Source organism: Eptatretus burgeri, chromosome 17 (genome assembly GCF_056783735.1).
Source record: "Eptatretus burgeri isolate ZD-2024b chromosome 17, Ebu_testis_v1, whole genome shotgun sequence".
Lineage (NCBI taxonomy): Eukaryota > Metazoa > Chordata > Myxini > Myxiniformes > Myxinidae > Eptatretus > Eptatretus burgeri.
In genome coordinates this window covers 31,425,139-31,444,154 of record NC_140977.1, presented here as the reverse complement: position 1 = coordinate 31,444,154, position 19,016 = coordinate 31,425,139, and the positions used below count along the sequence as shown (strand labels likewise).

General features: G+C 47.4%; 2 protein-coding genes across 4 annotated transcripts in view; both read left to right on the top strand.

Annotated features, from left to right (window-relative positions):
* Positions 1 to 1,283: 1,283 nt before the first annotated feature.
* Positions 1,284 to 18,890, top strand: LOC147009694 (uncharacterized). Of its 3 annotated transcripts, XM_085862939.1 has the most exons (7): positions 1,284 to 1,435; positions 1,762 to 1,800; positions 5,264 to 5,348; positions 6,783 to 6,844; positions 16,767 to 16,862; positions 17,173 to 18,567; positions 18,610 to 18,877. In XM_085862939.1, exons 1-7 carry the CDS (start codon positions 1,430 to 1,432, stop codon positions 18,772 to 18,774), a joined length of 1,848 nt encoding a protein of 615 aa, XP_085719065.1. In that variant the 5' UTR covers positions 1,284 to 1,429; the 3' UTR covers positions 18,775 to 18,877. The 3 variants fall into 3 exon arrangements, with proteins under 3 accessions (XP_085719065.1, XP_085719063.1, XP_085719064.1); XM_085862937.1 differs by having other exon boundaries at positions 17,173 to 18,881; XM_085862938.1 differs by lacking the exon at positions 1,762 to 1,800 and having other exon boundaries at positions 1,287 to 1,435; positions 17,173 to 18,890.
* LOC147009692 (uncharacterized) overlaps positions 18,780 to 19,016 on the top strand; it is a 63,994-nt gene continuing 63,757 nt past the window's right edge. Inside the window, exon 1 of the mRNA XM_085861202.1 lies at positions 18,780 to 18,988. Coding sequence (XP_085717328.1) covers positions 18,780 to 18,988 — 209 coding nt within the window. The remainder of the gene's footprint in view (positions 18,989 to 19,016) is intronic.

The window sequence follows — 19,016 nt, the reverse complement described above, 5'->3', positions numbered from 1 at the left end:
TGGACACGTCACCAGAGAGTGGGAAGCTCCAAAGCCAACCTCCACTCATCAGGCGAGGCAGGGGAAGGAAGTGGTGGGAGTCCGGAGGGAGGGGAAAGGGTGGTAGTCTGGAGGGAGGGGAATGGGTGGGAGTCCAGAGGACCCTGGCGGCCAACTTCACCACCCCACAGTATCGTGTTGGACAGAGATCTCATGGAGAACTTTTTACCCAGAGTCCATTATTATATTAACATGCTAAGCCATATTTTGTGGACGTATCTCCTCCGAAACTGCTGGACGATTGTCGCCACTTTCGGCATGCGGGTGCTCTGTGGCCTAATGTACAGCATGGGCTATGTGAGATCACGCCAGACGGACAGGTTTGGGAATTTTTGGCGATTTTCTAATTTTTACATTCATTTTCATGGCGACATGACGTCACCGCTGAGAAGCGTAATGACATCATCGGTCATTCGCTGACGTCATTACGTCTGTCGTCGACAGACCATCACCACTAAGAGGTGTAATTCCACTCCTAGAAAACAGCGTCTGCGATGTAAAACCCTCTTCTGCACATGCTGACTACCTCAGGAGGTGCATTTGACACAAAAAATGTAACAAGAAACATTGTATTTAAAGATATTCTATAAATCACATTGTGAACATCGGATAGATCATGAGGTCCTAACGAACCCTCACGCGAAGTGCGGGTTTGGCTCGTATACATTATAATAGTTGTCTCTGCATATGTGAGATTTATAGTACCACCTCAGTTATGGAACGAAAACTGATTTCTTGCTCCTTTTCTACCTGCCGCACACACCCTATGTTTACCGGTAACAGGGGGCACTGCATCAGCGGCAGAGCTGCGCTTCCAGAAATGATACAACCAGCAGCCTCCAGGCTACATACGAAACAACAACCCTCCTCCTCCACCAAAAAAAAAATAAAACAATAAAAAAATATATAGAATTCGTAGAAAAGCAAGTGATTTTACAGTTAAACAACCTATTATATTTACTGTGTAAATATGATGGAGGATTGCCACGACTGTATTATGTTTCTCTTCGCAAATGTTTTTTTTTTTTTTTGCAATGTGTTTTTCTTAAACGTGTGCAGGACAATTAGGCGGTGTAGTTAGCGGCAGCATTGTTTCCTCTGCGTGCTCTTTTATGTTTCATTTTTACAGATTCGTATTTTGAGTCCGTGGTTATTCTTTTACGGTAGTATACGACTACTTTAACCCGTGTGAACGTTGCGTGTAATTAACGCAGCTTGTTCGTGCGGTGCAAATTACATTGCAGGTGGGCGGAGCTTGGATGGCCACGAAGCGCTCGAGCAGGAAGTGCGTGGAACTGGCGTGTTGTGGGATCCCTCTCTCAGTGACATTATCGAGCATTTGTTGTACGAACTCGTTCCCTCCTGAGGTACAACAACTGACCGGACCACCATGGAGGTAGGGTTATCATTTTAATCCCTTAATAATAACTGTAACGTTATCATTCTCTTAATTATTAAGTTAATAATGCCATGTTTGACATTCTGCGCTTATAATCATTAAATGGAAACTACCCAAACCGGTTTAATGAAAGACCTTGAAACGTCGACTTTTCACTTGCAGTGTTTGGAGTAACATCCGTGTGTGTGTGTGTGCGTGCGTGCGTGCGTGCGTGCGTGCGTGCGTGCGTGCGTGCGTGCGTGTGTGTGTGTGTGTGTGTGTGTGTGTGTGTGTGTGTGTGTGTGTGTGTGCGCGCGCGCGTGTCCATCCTTCCCTGTCCACAGGCAGAAAGCCCGGGAACACCATCACCTGGGAAGTCTAAGGTAGCCTACGAAGGATCTATGAATTTCTGCCCTGATCGCAGCACTCACTCATTAAGATGTTTTCCTTCGTCATGCGTTGTTCGCTTGGCACGGCACGTCACGACGTCTCACCGTCTCACCATTGTCTTGTTTACCTATTCCTCGAAACATCACGCTGGAATTTGAAAAAAATGTCCTCTCTTAGCCACATCGAGTCGTGTGGCTGATTTCCCAACAAGCCATTGAAGTTTATAAGCCTGTCTTGAGTTGCAGATCTTCATGGTTTAACTCTCATCAAACTATTTCCATACTGTTTGGTCTCCATTGTGATCTGTCAAGTTGCTGATGGATTTCCTTAATGGTTTGTGGTGCTTCATCAAACATGATGTAACTCTGTAAGCTCTGTAAAGCTGAGGAATCAGCACAGTTGCAAACTATAAGGGCACTCGGTGGAGCACATACCTCCGCCCGGATCCGGATCTTCACCGAAATCGAATCGATTCGTCTTTGTTACACACTCAACGTGTCCACCAAGTTTCGTCTGAATCCGTCCATAACTTTTTGAGATATCGTGCAGTATTTCAGTTTTTGGCCCTATCTCTCAATCGTGAAGAATCACTTTAAGAATGATAATATCCGGATCTGTAGCTGGATCTTCACCAAAATCTAATCAGTTCGTCCTTGTCACAAACTGAACCTGCACACCAAATTTCGTCCGAAGCCGTCTACAACTCATTGAGATATTCTGTACACAATCAAACAGCCAGACATGAGTGAAAACAACCTCTGTCTATCTTCGGCGGAGGAGATAATAACCCGGCAATGAATATAAAAAAAGGAATGTGTAAATATTTATTGCTGTTTAACTTTTGGGGTGAAACGGATTCATGCCCCATTTGTGGCCTGAGCTATGCAAATTTTAACAAGCACGTGTTGCTTTCCATGCAAATATTATGCGGGTGTCGCAGAATCAGTCAAAGCCCAAAGAGTTGATTTGCAAAGGCAGTCAGGAATGATATTATCAATTATGTGCCACCATTTTTGTGTCTGTGACGCAGCGGTTGAACAACACATCATGCACTGCTTTCACATACGGATGGGTCGATGGGTCTTTTCTCGTCAATGATTGGCATTTTAACAGTCTGTGCCAATTCCCGAATCAGGTCTGGATTTAACGCGTTCACATTTGAGTTGCTTTGAAACAAGGTGAGCACCAAAGGCCAGAGGAGAGGAAGCACCAAGGGCTAGAGGATTGAAGGTACCAAAGGCCAGAGGAGAGGAGGTGCCAGAGGAGAGGGAGGAGGCACCAAAGGCCAGAGGAGAGGAGGAACCAAAGGCCTGAGGAGAGGAGGGACCAAAGGCCAGAGGAGAGGAGGCACCAAAGGCCAGAGGAGAGGAGGCACCAAAGGCCAGAGGAGAGGAGGCACCAAAGGCCAGAGGAGAGGAGGCACCGAAGGCCAGAGGAGAGGAGGCACCGAAGGCCAGAGGAGAGGAGGCACCGAAGGCCAGAGGAGAGGAGGCACCGAAGGCCAGAGGAGAGGAGGCACCGAAGGCCAGAGGAGAGGAGGCACCGAAGGCCAGAGGAGAGGAGGCACCGAAGGCCAGAGGAGAGGAGGCACCGAAGGCCAGAGGAGAGGAGGCACCGAAGGCCAGAGGAGAGGAGGCACCAAAGGCCAGAGGAGAGGAGGCACCAAAGGCCAGAGGAGAGGAGGCACCAAAGGCCAGAGGAGAGGAGGAACCAAAGGCCAGAGGAGAGGAGGCACCAAAGGCCAGAGGAGAGGAGGAACCAAAGGCCAGAGGAGAGGAGGAACCAAAGGCCAGAGGAGAGGAGGCACCAAAGGCCAGAGGAGAGGAGGCACCAAAGGCCAGAGGAGAGGAGGCACCAAAGGCCAGAGGAGAGGAGGCACCAAAGGCCAGAGGAGAGGAGGCACCAAAGGCCAGAGGAGAGGAGGAAGCAAAGGCCAGAGGAGAGGAGGCACCAAAGGCCAGAGGAGAGGAGGCACCAAAGTCCAGAGGAGAGGAGGCACCAAAGTCCAGAGGAGAGGAGGCACCAAAGTCCAGAGGAGAGGAGGCACCAAAGTCCAGAGGAGAGGAGGCACCAAAGGCCAGAGGAGAGGAGGACTACTACTACTTCTACTACGACTATTTTACTATTATTACTACTACTCATTTAACAACGACATTATTTTCCTGTTTCCGGATGTTAGTGGGTATACTTCATAACGTGTGTACTGTACATACAGTATATCTAATATGTAGAGTCCATGAGTTGTGGTTCCTTGCTGGGGTGAAGATGAATGCTTCAGGACCAGAGAAGGCTATTGTATACACTATTATACATGACATATTATACATATTACACACACACACACACACACACACACACACACACACACACACACACACACACACACACACACACACACACACACACACACACACACACACACACACACACACACACACACACACACACGAAGCTTTGAGACTTGGGAGGGTCCATTCCACCTTCCAAAACACTCATATGGAGACAACTAAACACACACACAAACAGCTTTCTTATAGTATAGATTAAATTATTTAAGTATGAATGTAAAGTGGTAACCCACCTCCAACCCGCATGAGTATTTATGAACCCCCTATAGTGGTCTGGTCACCCACCCCCTTTCCCTTCCCCCTGTTCCTTTGTCCTTGAAGTTATGTTTTGCAGTTAAATTTGTATCAAAGAAGAGTTTTGTAATATTCAAGACTGGCTAAACCACAGATTATTTTGAACAACTTAGAGAAATATCAATAGTTATTTCACAAGGTGACCACTTTTTCGCTCGCCTGTACGAAGAACAGAGAGCTATAGCGATACCCCTGGCGTGAGCCTCAGTGTGAGCGTGAGCGTGAAAATGTTAAAGTTTTTGATGCAAGTTATTTTTTCCTTTCTAATGTTTTTATCTACCACACTATTTTTTTTTTATACGCCCGATATATATATATATATATATATATATATATATATATATATATATATATATATATATATATATATATATATATATATATATATATCGGGGCGTATTATGTGATACCGGTCGTCCGTCTGTCTGTTCCTTTCCGCACTCTAACTCCCAAAGTTTTCAGCTTTCACGTTTCATATTTGGTACATAGGTACAGACTGTGGAGACGGTGTGTCGCGACATACGTTTGTCATCTAAAGTGGTTGCCATGGCAACCGGGATGCTGTTTTCCATGTAGTAGCACAATTCTGTATATACCTTCTTGTTCGGGCGTATATTGTGCTCACTTGCGCTCTTGTTACTGATTACAATATACAAATACATATATTGCTTTAAAATTATACTTCACTGCAATGCTTTATAAAAAAATATTAATTATTTGATTAGTCTTGTAAAAAAACGATAAATGTATAAACAGGCAAGCATTCGGTGGCTTTGACACCAACTCTCTGGTTCTCTTTGTTTCTCTCATTCAGTTGGATTCTCTTCCCAAGGAGGAACTCATCAAATATGCCAAGAAGCAAATGGTGCTGTTGCAACGTCTGAAAACCAAAAATTATGGTAACAAGAGTTCATAGAACACTACCCCACGCAGTCTTGAGAAAAAGGACGTGGGACTTTGTCGTAACTTGGGCGTGGGACTTTGTCGTAACTTGGGCGTGGGACTTTGTCGTAACTTGGGCGTGGGACTTTGTCGTAACTTGGGCGTGGGACTTTGTCGTAACTTGGGCGTGGGACTTTGTCGTAACTTGGGCGTGGGACTTTGTCGTAACTTGGACGTGGGACTTTGTCGTAACTTGGACGTGGGTCTTTGTCGGAAACAGTTTATTAGAAGAAGAAGTAGAAGAATCTCAGATCCCTTGCTCGGAGAGCGCAAGAGGCAAATTTGATTGGTCGAGGCGGTGTACAGTTTTGCCAAAGTACCGCTAAACTGAAGGTTTTTGGAAGTGCAAATAAGGCAATTTGTGTTCTGCAATTTCCAAATGTATAATTCAATTGAAATAAAATAAAAGATTTAAAGGCTGTAGAAAAAAAAAAACAAGACAAACCGTTGAATTGAAAGTTTGCCGCCATTGATGCACAAGTTATTTTACACCACCTAAAATAAAATCACAGGTGCTTATCAATAATCCTGATGGGCAAGCATGCAAAAGCAATGTCTCGTGTGATGACTCTTCCCACCTTCGGAAGTGTTTTGGTATCTCTGCATCCTGCTTGTGTAGAATTCTGTTGAAGGATGCCCTATTGCTTTTATTATCATCAGGCTTGAGTCTTCTTGTGCTTTTGCAGTGAATAGATGTAATTATGTGGCTTTAAAAAAACATGAATATGTTTAGGAATTTATAAAAAAGACTAGAACGGGCACTCGGGAAAGCGCTTCACCCGCTAGGCTGAACAGATTATGTTTTGTATCCCACTGATAGGCCAGACCTGAACAAAATGGAATTGGCTTGTTCTTGTCACCTAACCAACTCATCCACCAAATTTTGTCATCGCTCATCCACAACCTTTTGAAATATCCTATATATGGGTTTTGGTCCATTCTTTTAATGGTGAAGAATCGCTTTTTAAAAATTTTACATTTTTGTATTCGGATGTTCACCAAAATCTAATCAATTTGTCCTTGTCACACACCTAACCTGACCTGTCAACCAAATTTTGCCTGAATCTGTCCATAATTTTTTAGGATATCCTATTCACAGACAAACAAACATTATTTTGAACCTTTGCCACCTTGAATGAGACTGAAACCCCCCTTTTTGTGATCTGGCTCAAGGGTGATCTGCGTAGTTCCCAACTTTCTGCCACCTTCAGTCAAATATCAGACAGACAAACAAACAGACAGACAGGTGTGGAAACAAAGTCCATCCACCTTTGTTGGTGGAGGTAATGAAAATATAAAATGGGAATATAATATGTTTTTAGATAATATTATAGAGTGATCATTACTTATTTAATTCTGCCATCACATTCAAGGCCATTCTTTTTGTGCAGAAATTACAAAGGAGCTTGAAGAGAAGAAGAGCATCCGATTGGAAAATGCACAGGTTATACAGGTGACCTTATTTTAGAGAGATTAAATGGGTCCTCAATTGTTGATTTAGCAAAAGGAATACGGTACTTGTAATATACGTTGATTTACAAATAAGACTTGCAATTTTGAATATATCAGTTTAAATTGTTGCAAACGCAGTTTTACTTTACTGTCTTTAAAAATAGGTTCCTCGGTTAAAAGAGTGAGACACTGCTTGACAGAAAGCTCATGGTTCTTTATTTAGTAGAGCCCCTTTTAAATGTTTTTGTGTTGGGATATGGACACCCAGCAGAATTAAAAACAAAACCTGTCAAAGGGCGGAGGAGCTCCTTGTGAGCCAACGGCCAACCGTATCTAGTGCCCAACTGTGTCTGTGGACGTCCTCCTGCAGTTGGGTTACTTTTTATTAGGAGGTTGGTGGCAGGATTTGCACTCCGGCCACCGTAAAACCCTTCATTCCGCAAAACAAAACACAAAAAAATCTGAAAACCCACTCCGTGGGAGTACCTCCTGTGCAGCTTCCCTTCGCAGGGCAGCTCACCGGATGACGGGATTGGGGCAAAGCCTTCGGCACCCCCAATGTTTGATTAAAGGAGGGAAACCACGGGGTAACATCCCTGGGTCAGATTGCGGGAGAGTGTGTCGGAGTGGTGCTGAGGTGTCGTCCACCAGACGGCGGGCTCATTGGGTTAACCTGAGGCGGTCCCTTCGGGTGGGTGCCTGGAATGTCCTATCCCTAAGAGAGGATGATCACCTGTCTGTTATCATCTGAGCTCAAGTGTTCGGACATCGGTATTGCAGCACTCTCTGAGGTTCGGAGACCGGATTGCGGCGAGATAATGGTGGGTGGTTACACCTACTATTGGTCTGGTCGCTCTGATGGTTACCATACTCAAGGAGTTGCTGTAGCTGTGTCCAATAAGCTGACCCCAATGATAATTGAGGTAACACCGGTCAACGAGCATATTCTAAGACTAAGGATTCGTCACTCCTTAGGTGTCATTTCCCTGGTCTCTGTCTATGCTCTGACTGAAGCGAGTGACCTCATCGTGAAAGACACATTCTACGCCACGCTCGAGTCTGTAGATAATCAGTGCCCCAGAGTAGATGCACTTCATTCCGTAAAACGCAAAAACGCAAAAAAATCTGAAAACCCACTCCGTGGGAGTACCTCCTGTGCAGCTTCCCTTCGCAGGGCAGCTCACCGGATGATGGGATTGGGGCAAAGCCTTCGGGACCCCCAATCTTTGATAGGAGGGAAACCACGGGGTAACATCCCTGGGTCAGATTGCGGGAGAGTGTGTCGGAGTGGTGCTGAGGTGTCGTCCACCAGACAGCGGTCTCCTTGGGTTAACCTGAGGCGGTCCCTTCGGGTGGGTGCCTGGAATGTCCTATCCCTAAGAGAGGATGATCACCTGTCTCTGTTATCATCTGAGCTCAAGCGTTTGGACATCGGGATTGCAGCTCTCTCTGAGGTTCGGAGACCGGATTGCGGCGAGATAATGGTGGGTGGTTACACCTACTATTGGTCTGGTCGCTCTGATGGTTACCATACCCAAGGAGTTGCTGTAGCTGTGTCCAATAAGCTGACCCCAATGATAATTGAGGTAACACCGGTCAACGAGCGTATTATGAGATTAAGGATTCGTCACTCCTTAGGTGTCATTTCCCTGGTCTCTATTTATGCTCCGACTGAGGCGAGTGATCTTACCGTGAAGGACACATTCTACGCCACACTCGAGTCTGTGGTTGATCAGTGCCCCAGACGAGATACACTTCTAGTCTTGGGGGATTTCAATGCATCGACTGGAACTGATAGGGATGGTTATGAGGTGTGTGTTGGTCCCCATGGGTCAGGAACTATGAACCAGAATAGCACTAAGAAGTCATGCAAGAAGTCATGGACTTAGGGTGGCTGGTTCATGGTTTCAGCGCCCGCAAGCTCATCGCTGGACTTGGTATTCCAACGCTGGCGGTGTGGCAAAGGAGATTGACCATGTCCTCATTGACGGTCGTTGGAGGATGATCCAGAACTGCAGGGTCTACCGGAGTGCTCAGTTCCTCAATACTGACCACAGGCTTGTTGTAGCAACTCTAAAGCTGCACCTTAAATCCTGGAGAATGGTACCATCCCAGCCTAGGCTGGATGTTGCCAAGCTCAGGGATGAGAGAGTAGCTGAGGAGTTTGCGAACAGGCTGAGTGGACACTTGGGGGGTCTGGGTGCTTTGGGGTGTCCTGAAGAGTTGTGGAGCACCTTCAAGACCACCGTCCTTGATGTTGCCGGTGGATGCCTTGGAGTTCACCGCAGGGCAAAGAAGAATTTTGTCTCTCAAGGGACACTGGATACCATTGACCAGAGTCGCAGGGCCAGGCTGAATGGCAGAGCTGAGCTGTTCAGGGAGCTGAGGCGTAAAACTGTACGTGCACTGAGGGTGGACAAGGAGGCCTATGTGCGAGGAATCTGTGAGGGGGTAGAGCATCACCTGTGGACAGGTGATTCTCGTCCCGCTTACAGGGGAATTCGCGCATTACGTTCATCCCAGCCCATCCCTCGGAGCACTGCAGTTCGAGCAGAGAGTGGTAGGCTCTTGACAGAGGAGTCTGAAGTGAAGGCCCGCTGGGCGGTTACTTTGAGCGGTTGTACCAGGCTGATCCCCCAGCTGTCGAGTTGGACGTCAAGGGTGTTACAATCCCTGTTGCTGACCCTCGAATCAACTGTGGTCCACCATCGCTTGTGGAAACACGGGCTGCGGTGAACCAGTTGAAACGGGGCAAAGCTCCAGGGATCTGTGGCATCCATGCCGAACTTCTCAAGGCTGGTGGAAATGTTGCACTCGTGTCGTTGCATGCAGTTTTGTGCTCTGCCTGGAACACAGGCATCATCCCAACTGACTGGAAGAGGGGCCTTGTTGTCCCTCTCTGGAAAGGGAAGGGTGATCGCCAAGACTGCAACAACTACCGAGGGGTGACGCTGCTCTCAGTGCCGGGCAAGGTCTTTGCTCGGATAATTCTTGATAGGGTTCGCCACCATCTGCTTGAGCACCAGCGTCCAGAGCAGTCAGGCTTTACACCAAAGAGGTCAACGATTGACCGTATCCTTGCACTTCGTGTCCTCACCGAACGCAGACGAGAGTTTCGGCAGGGGCTGCTTGCAGCCTATGTTGATCTCTGTAAAGCGTTCGATTCAGTGAATCGGGATGTCCTCTGGAGGATTCTTGGTCTTCGTGGGGTGCCACCGAAACTGATCGATCTGATGTCTGAACTCTACTCTGGTACTGAGAGTGCTGTGAAGTGTGGTGGTACCGCCTCTGACTTATTTCCAGTTGTTACTGGAGTTCGTCAGGGATGTGTACTTGCCCCCACACTTTTCAGCACTTGTATGGACTGGATTTTTGGGAGGATGTCGGAGAGATCAAGTTGCGGTGCATCGTTTGGCAATGTCAAGATCTCGGACCTTGATTTTGCAGATGATGCAGTCATCTTTGCGGAGACTTTAGACATCCTCTTGGGGGCCCTCGAGGTGCTGAATGAGGAGTCGGATTCGTTGGGATTACGGATTTCTTGGGTCAAAACAAAGATCCAGGCTTTCGGTGACATCTTGGATGCTGCTGTCCTGTCTGTGTCTGTTTGTGGTGAGGATGTTGAGGTCGTGGATAGATTCACTTACCTTGGCAGTGATATTCATGTCTCCGCAGGTTGTGAGCCGGAGGTCAATAGACGTCTGGGTCGGGCCTGGGGAGTCATGGATTCACTGTATCATGGGGTGTGGCGCTGCCGGTACCTGTGCGGGAGGACGAAAGTCCGAGTCTTCAGGTCCTTGGTACTTCCAGTCTTGCTCTATGGGTGCGAGACTTGGACTTTGACCAAGGATCTGAGACGGAGACTTAATTCCTTTGGTACCAGGTCTCTTCGGAGAATCCTTGGCTATCGCTGGTCGGATTTTGTGTCCAACGAGCGGTTGCTGAGAGAGACTCGGATGAGATTTGTTACCTGCATAGTCCGTGAGCGTCAGCTGCGGCTGTATGGACATGTGGCTCGTTTTCCTGACGCTGATCCTGCTCACCAGATTCTCTCAGCGAGGGAGTCTCATGAGTGGAGGAGGCCAGTGGGCCGACCACATGCCTCATGGTTGCAGCAGGTTGACCATCATCTCAAGGAGATGGGGATGGGCCTGGCATCTGCCTGGGGGATGGCCAGACGGAGGCCCCTGGAGTACCGGCGGAAAGTGGACGCAGCGACGCGCTGTTCTGGCACATGCTCCCATACCTGACCTGAGTCTTGGGGGATTTCAATGCATCGACTGGAACCGATAGGGATGGTTATGAGACATGTGTTGGTCTCCATGGGTCAGGAACTATGAACCAGAATAGCACTAAGTTCCTTGACTTTGCAAGAAGTCATGGACTTAGGGTGGCTGGTTCATGGTTTCAGTGCCCACAAGCTCATGGCTGGACTTGGTATTCCAACGCTGGTGGTGTGGCAAAGGAGATTTACCATGTCCTCGTTGACGGTTGCTGGAGGATGATCCAGAACTGCAGGGTCGACCGGTGTGCTCAGTTCCTCAATACTGACCACTGGCTTGTTGTAGCAACTCCAAAGCTGCACCTTAAATCCTGGAGAATGGTACCATCCCAGCCGAGGCTGGATGTTGGCAAGCTCAAGGATGGGAGAGTAGCTGAGGAGTTCGCGAACAGGCTGAGTGGACATTTGGGGTGTTTGGGTGCTTTGGGGGTCCTGAAGAGTTGTGGAACGCCTTCAAGACCACCGTCCTTGATGTTGCTGGTGGATGTGTTGGAACTCACCGCCGGGCAAAGAAGAATTTTCTCTCTCAAGGGCCACTGGATACCATTGACCAGAGTCGCAGGGCCAGGCTGAATGCCAGAGCTGAGCTGTTCAGGGAGCTGAGGCGTAAAACTGTACGTGCACTAAGGGTGGACAAGGAGGCCTATGTGCGAGGAATCTGTGAGGGGGTAGAGCATCACCTGTGGACAGGTGATTCTCGTCCCGCTTACAGGGGAATTCGCGCATTGCGTTCCTCCAAGCCCATCCCTCGGAGCACTGCAGTTAGAGCAGAGATTGGTAGGCTCTTGACAGAGGAGTCTGAAGAGAAGGCCCGCTGGGCCGGTTACTTTGAGTGGTTGTACCAAGCTGATCCTCCAGCTGTCGAGTTTGACGTCAAGGGAGTTACAATCCCTGTTGCTGACCCTCCAATCAACTGTGGTCCACCTTCACTTGTGGAAACACGGGCTGCGGTGAACTGGTTGAAACGGGGTAAAGCTCCAGGGATCTGTGGCATCCATGCTGAACCTCTCAAGACTGGTGGAAATGCTGCACTCGTGTCATTGCATGCAGTTTTGTGCTCTGCCTGGAACACAGGCATCATCCCAACTGATTGGAAGAGGGGCCTTGTTGTCCCTCTCTGGAAAGGGAAGGGTGATTGCCAAGACTGCAACAACTACCGAGGGGTGACGTTGCTCTCGGTGCCGGGCAAGGTCTTTGCTCGGATAATTCTTGATAGAGTTCGCCACCATCTGCTTGAGCACCAGCGTCCAGAGCAGTCAGGCTTTACACCAAAGAGGTCAACAATTGACCGTATTCTTGCTCTTCGTGTCCTCACCAAATGCAGACTAGAGTTTTGGCAGGGGCTGCTTGCAGTCTATGTTGAACTCTGTAAAGCGTTCGACTCAGTGAATCGGGATGCCCTCTTGAGGATTCTTGATCTTCGTGTGGTGCCACCAAAACGGATCGATCTGATGTCTGGATTCTACTCTGGTACTGAGAGTGCTGTGAAGTGTGGTGGTACCATCTCTGACTTATTTCCAGTTGTTACTGGAGTTTGTCAGGGGTGTGTACTGGCCCCCACACTTTTCAGCACTTGTATGGACTGGATTTTACGGAGGATGTCGGAAAGATCCAGCTGTGGTGCATCATTTGGGAATGTCAAGATCTCGGACCTTGATTTCGCAGATGATGCAGTCATCTTTGCGGAGACTTTAGATATCCTTTTGGGGGCCCTCGAGGTGCTGAATGAGGAGTCGGAGCCGCTGGGATTACGGGTTTCTTGGGTCAAAACTAAGATCCAGGCTTTCAATGACATCTTGGATGCTGCTGTCCTGTCTGTGTCTGTTTGTGGTGAGGATGTTGAGGTCGTGGAGAGATTCACTTACCTTGGCAGTGATACTCATGTCTCTGCTGGCTGTGAGTCAGAGGTCAATAGACGTCTGGGTCGAGCCTGGGGAGTCATGGATTCACTGGATCATGGGGTGTGGCGCTGCCGGTACCTGTGCGGGAGGACGAAAGTCTGAGTCTGCAGGTCCTTGGTGCTTCCAGTCTTGCCCTATGGATGCGAGACTTGGACTCTGACCAAGGATCTGAGACGGAAACTTGATTCCTTTGGTACCGGGTCTCTTCGGAGAATCCTTGGCTATCGCTGGTCAGATTTTTTGTCCAACGAGCGGTTGCTGAGAGAGACTCGGATGAGATTTGTTACCTGCATGGTCCGTGAGCGTCAGTTGCGGCTGTATGGACATGTGGCTCGTTTTCCTGAAGCTGATCCTGCTCACCAGATTCTCTCAGCGAGGCAGTCTCGTGAGTGGAGGAGGCCAATGGGCGACCACGTGCCTCGTGGTTGCAGCAGGTTGACCAGCATCTCAAGGAGATGGGGATGGGCCTGGCATCTGCCTGGGGGAAGGCTAGACGGAGGCCCCTGGAGCCGGCGGAAAGTGGACGCAGCGACGCACTGTTCTGGCACATGCTCCCATACCTGACCTGACCTGACCTTTTAAATGAACAGATTTGTTTGGCAGCCATTTAAATTGACAGATCTTCGACAAATATTTGGCCACGATGATGCCAAATCACAATGTCTGTTCCTTTCACATTGAGAGTAGGTTAGTGACCTTTCAGTTTCTTTTTTAACCACCTCTTCTCTGCTCTCATTCCCCTCTGCTCTCTCAGCCTTTTGACCCTCCCCAACAACTCTAGGATGCATGTGTTCCTCCAGTAACCTTGGTTAAGCTCACAAAATCCAGGCTGATCACCCAACTGATCACTTTTGTTCTTCCTTTCTCCTCTCCATGGAGTCACCTTCCTGAGGTTGTGCTATCCCACCCTTCCAATTGAAGGTGCTGCACAACCATCTCTTGTTATCATTGATTTGAATCTTTTCCACCCACATCCTCTTCCACTCCCTTTTACAATCCACACTACATTTTGTACCCTCATATGAGACCGAGAAATGAGGGACGTGGGGAAGAATGAGAGCAAGGGGAGGGCACGTGTTTAGCAAAATGGATACACCCGCAAACTCTCGATCACAGAAGTGGAAGGAACAACTGGTAACCCAGAAAGATATGTGCTTGGAGAGGGTTAGTGGGGGTAGAAAAAATAATGGTTGTAGATGGGGTTGTCAACTGCTGTCTTGAAGCCCTGGATGGAAGAATGAGGTTGAAGAGACTGCGGAGGTTTATTCTGCAGGCGGGGGATAAAAAGGAAACGATGAGTGGAGGTGAGCGTTGGATTTTGGAAGTTTAACAAGAAGGGGGTTACTGGTAGATCGCTTGTGCTGTGTAGGAACTTGGAAGGAACAGAGCACGGAAAGGGCAGGGGGTGCAAGACCAAAAAGGAGGCGGTAGAAGACAGAGAGACCACGTACGTGTTTGGGGTGTGAAAGAGATAGGCCAAGAGACTCGGCTTCATAGTGGAAGGTACCAATGAACTGCATGGAAGTGTGGAAACGAGGTGTCGTGCTCTAAAATAAAGTGGAAGGCTCACAGCGCAAATACGAATGCACTGTCCAACATATTGATTTTGCTTTTGTGTACTTTCTTTAATAATGCATTGTGTCTGTATTATATACTTCCGATTACTCATTTGTGCATATCCCATACGTTTCCATATACAGTATACATTACACTCCGTGTCCGTGAGGTGCGTCATGCTGTCATGCTCATCTTCGCAGGGGATCCGCTCGGTCTTTGTAACGGGCTGTTGACCATTTCTTTATAATGAAACGGGGACAGATGACAAGGGAATGACGTCGAGGTTTAAGAATTGGGGGGGGGGGAGGTGGAGGTAGCAGGGGTTTTGACACAAACATAAATGAGAGGTCACAGTTATCATCTAACAATCTTCGAAGCGTGACCTATCGTTTCACACAGATACCATATACTTATGATGGACATGTACTATTCCCTAAATTCTCAATTCCCTATTCCCTATTCATGTTCCCTAAATCCTGCCCCCCTCCCCTCTCTTTCTCTACGGTCCCACACCTGGTGTTGAAGTCAGTTCCTAATTACACGTATAAGCTCCCATCTGTTGTAATCCGACACTGCTACCCACATTAAAAAAATTAAACTAGCAAGGGCCATATACACACATTGTGACTGGTTGGATGGTGGCATGATCATTTATGACATTAAAAAAATGTTGATTTCTTTCATCACAGTGAGTTCATCATTTTAGCTGTTCCCTCCCATCCAGTGGCCCTAAGTTCACTGTTCAGTATTGACCCTGACAGCTGAGTTTCCCCTGACCAGGCTCACATTGGGGAGTCCTGTGGGCAGGATGGAAATGGCTGGCATGTGGAAATCATAGTCACAAAAACAGATGGTGACCAACACAGACCAGCAAGGCAGGTAAAGGTGGGATGGCTGATGGACAGGTAGTGAGAGCTTTTAGTTGCAGTGTGTGAAAGACACAATCGCCCACTGCAAACTAGCAGGGTGGAGCTGCTACACTGCTTCTCATTGTCAGTCGCTCAAAGTAACCCGCCTAGTGGGCCTTCACTTCCTTGAAGTGAAGTCCTTCCTTCACTTCCTTCCTTCACTCCTCTGTCAAGAGCCTATCACCCTCTGCTCGAACTGCAGTACACTGAGGGATGGGCTTGGAGGAACACAATGCACGAATTCCTCTGTAAGCAGGACAAGACTCACTTGACCACAGGTGATGCTGTACCCCCTCACAGATTCCTTGCACATAGGCCTTGTCTGCCCTCAGTGCACGTGCAGTTTCATGCCTCAACCCTGTGAACAGCTCAGCCCTGCCATTCAGCCTGGCCCTGCGACTGGTCAATGGTGTCCAGTATCCCTTTTGAGCCAAAGTTCTTCTTCGCCCTACGGTGAGTTCAAAGACATCCACCAGCAACATCAAGGATGGTGGTCTTGAAGGCACTCCACAACTCTTCAGGATCCTCCAAAGCACCCAGACCCCCCCCTTCCTCTCCCACCAAATCCTCATGCAGCCTGTTCACAAACTCCTCAGCTACCCCATGGATAATAAACTATTTCTTCCTTTTAATATTTATCCCACTACCCTCTCTCCTTCCTTCTAAATCCTCTCTCATTATTTTTACTGACCAGTAAACTCTTTAGCTCATTGCAGTGAGTATTTGCTGCCTGGTTCATAATTCAGATATACCATTGTTCCAAGAAGCGTTGCTGCTGTTTTGTAAGCAAGCTGATCGGTAAACCTCATGTTGCATTTACATCTCAATATCTTGCTTGAACTAGCATGAAGTGAAACAAATTACGAGAATGATACAAGGGACATGTACTCAGTTTCGTCTGTTTGGACTATGTCAGGAATAGAGAAAACAGTTTGTTGTTCAACAAAGAAGTTGATGTGTCTTGTATGCTATACTATTTCGTGTCAAAAATATTATTTAATGATTGAACATTGGCGTTTTTATTCATCACTGTCCTGACTTTTCGATTGATACCTTTGATGTTGATTCTGCAAGTCCAAGTTCAACCACCCATTGCAAACTATACTGGGGATCAAAAATACAACAGATGTTTGTCAAAAAATGAAATCACAGTGTAAATTTTGTTAAGTTATCAATATATACGTAAGCCCATTTAAGATGCATTTTATTAATTGATGTAAGTGTTGTAATCACGCCAGTACTCACTTCTTCACCACTCTGTATCTCTTTTTGAAGGATGTAACCGAGAGGTTGAATCAAGTCTTGTCAGAAAAGGCAGAATTGGAACTGCGTCTTCGGGAAGAGCATAAGCGGGGCCGGCAGGAAGCAGAGGTTTATCTTGGCTTTTCTTGCTTTGTTGTTTTTGAGATTTTATTCAGATAATTCCTTTTATGCACCATTTTTTCCAGAAATATTTGCAAATCCACAGCTTTTGCAGGAATGCCACTTCAAAAGAAGGAAAAGCTAGTTATTTAGCACTAAAGCACATTGAAGGCTCACATTTTTGTGGCATGAGTTGTTTAATTTGGCAATGAGAGTTAGCAGCAGAAAATCTAGTACAAGTTGGGAGGAGGAAAACAAAAGTGCAATCTGAATCAGTTTTATTGTCCAATTTCTCTAACTATGTGACTGACTTTTGCAGTTTGAGATGGAGAAAGCCTTGCTGCAGGAGAGGAATGAGTTGGAGCGGCTCTCTGGAGAGGTTCAGGACCAAGCAATAAAACACGCAGTCCAGCTTGCTGAGTTAAGGGCCCAGCACCAAGAGAACATGAAACAGCTTCAGCAAGAGTTAGAGTTGAGAGCTCAAGGAGAGGAATGTGATCTACGAGAGCAGGTCAGGAGAATGAAAGAAGAGCAAGATGCTGCAGAAGCGAGGTGGAAAAATATTGATGAGCTTTTGGAGAAGGCTCGTGTCGAAAAGGAATTTCTTTCAACTGAAGTGGAACATCTGAGATCTCAGTGGGAAGTAGGGAATGAAATAAAACTGTGTTGTGAATTGGAGACGATAGAACTAAGAGAACAGCTTAATAAGCTGATGATGCGACACGAAGAGGAGAGAAAGATGTGGAAAGAACACGTGAAGGAGGAACGAAGCAAACCTGATGGAGAAGTTCAACAATCGCTGGATATTTTGGTTGTCACAGAGTGCAATTCTAATCTTGTGTATAAACAGGATGAAAACAATTTTGCATCAGAGTCAGTAGGATTGCTTGAAGAGGGGCAACATCTTCATCAAACAATAACAGGTATTACAATGGAGCCAGATGGACGTGAATCTCACCTTCCAGCAATGTTAGAAAACCAAATGCAAATGGAAAGGAATTCAGGTTATGAGGAGGAAAAACAGACAAAGAACGAAAAATATGTGAACGAGAATATTAGTATAGAAATGACCAAGAGTCTGAGTTTTCTAAGGGATATAGACATCAGAGAAACAAAGGAAGAATTGCAGACATTGGAGGATCAAGATCAAGAGTTGTTGCAGGAACATCATCATCTCGAGATGAGAATGATGAATGAAGAAGATTGCAACAAAGAACATCCATCTCAAAGAATATCACTACGTTTAAAATGGGACAATGATGAGGAAGATACTGGAAGATTTCTTGGTGAGGTAATGAGCAGTGTGGACCTGAAGGCACTACAGCAGGAACTGGCAGCTATGACTGTGTTGGCAGCAAACAGGGGAGAGCTGGTTATGGTGTTGGAGAGACAGCTTGAGGGTCTAGCAGAGGAACTTAGGGTACTTAAAAATGAGAAGACTCTCTTCGGAGAAATAAATCACGAGAAACATCAAGAAATGCAATTACAGAATTGTACAGAAGAGTTGAAGGATAGCAAGGCTTTGGTGCAAGAATTGCCAAAGGCATTTCAGAGCCAAGCTTTAGAACTGAAGAGTGCACATGGTGTGGTTGTGGAACTTAAAAGTTCAATGGGAAATAGAGCATTGGAGGTGGTTCAAAGATCATCTTGCATTTGTGAGGGTGAGAGGGAGGTGGAGGACGGCAGGAGGGAGGTGGAGGACGGCAGGAGGGAGGTGGAGGACGGCAGGAGGGAGGTGGAGGACGGCAGGAGGGAGGTGGAGGAGGACAGGCGTAGGGTGGAGTTGGGCAGGACGGAGGTGGAGATGAAGGAGTACTGGAGGCGGGTGGAGGTGGAGTATAGAAGGGGGATGTGGTGGAGCAGCAGCAGCAGGAGGAGGAAGTGGGAGAGTGTGAGGTGGTGGTGGAGGAGCAGTGTGTGAAGGAGATGGAGGTGGAGTTGGAAGAGGTGGAGGTGGTAGTGGCTGGGTTGGGGGTGGAGGTAGAGGAGGGTAGGAGGGTGGTGGAATTGGTGGAGGGCTGGAAGGGAGTGGAGGTGGAGGAGGGTGGGAAAGAGATGATGGAGGAGAATATGAGAGAGATCGCGGAGGAGGAGGACAGGCGTGAGAGTGAGATTGTGGAGGTGGAGGAGGGCAGGTGCGGGGTGGAGGAGGGGGGGCGCGGG

What these genes read in the sequence shown, in the direction of transcription:
- LOC147009694 (XM_085862937.1), top strand. An exon ending in AAAATGCACAGGTTATACAG is followed by an intron (nt 6,845 to 16,766) that starts GTGACCTTATTT and finishes CTCTTTTTGAAG; the next exon opens with GATGTAACCGAGAGGTTGAA. An exon ending in GGGGCCGGCAGGAAGCAGAG is followed by an intron (nt 16,863 to 17,172) that starts GTTTATCTTGGC and finishes TGACTTTTGCAG; the next exon opens with TTTGAGATGGAGAAAGCCTT.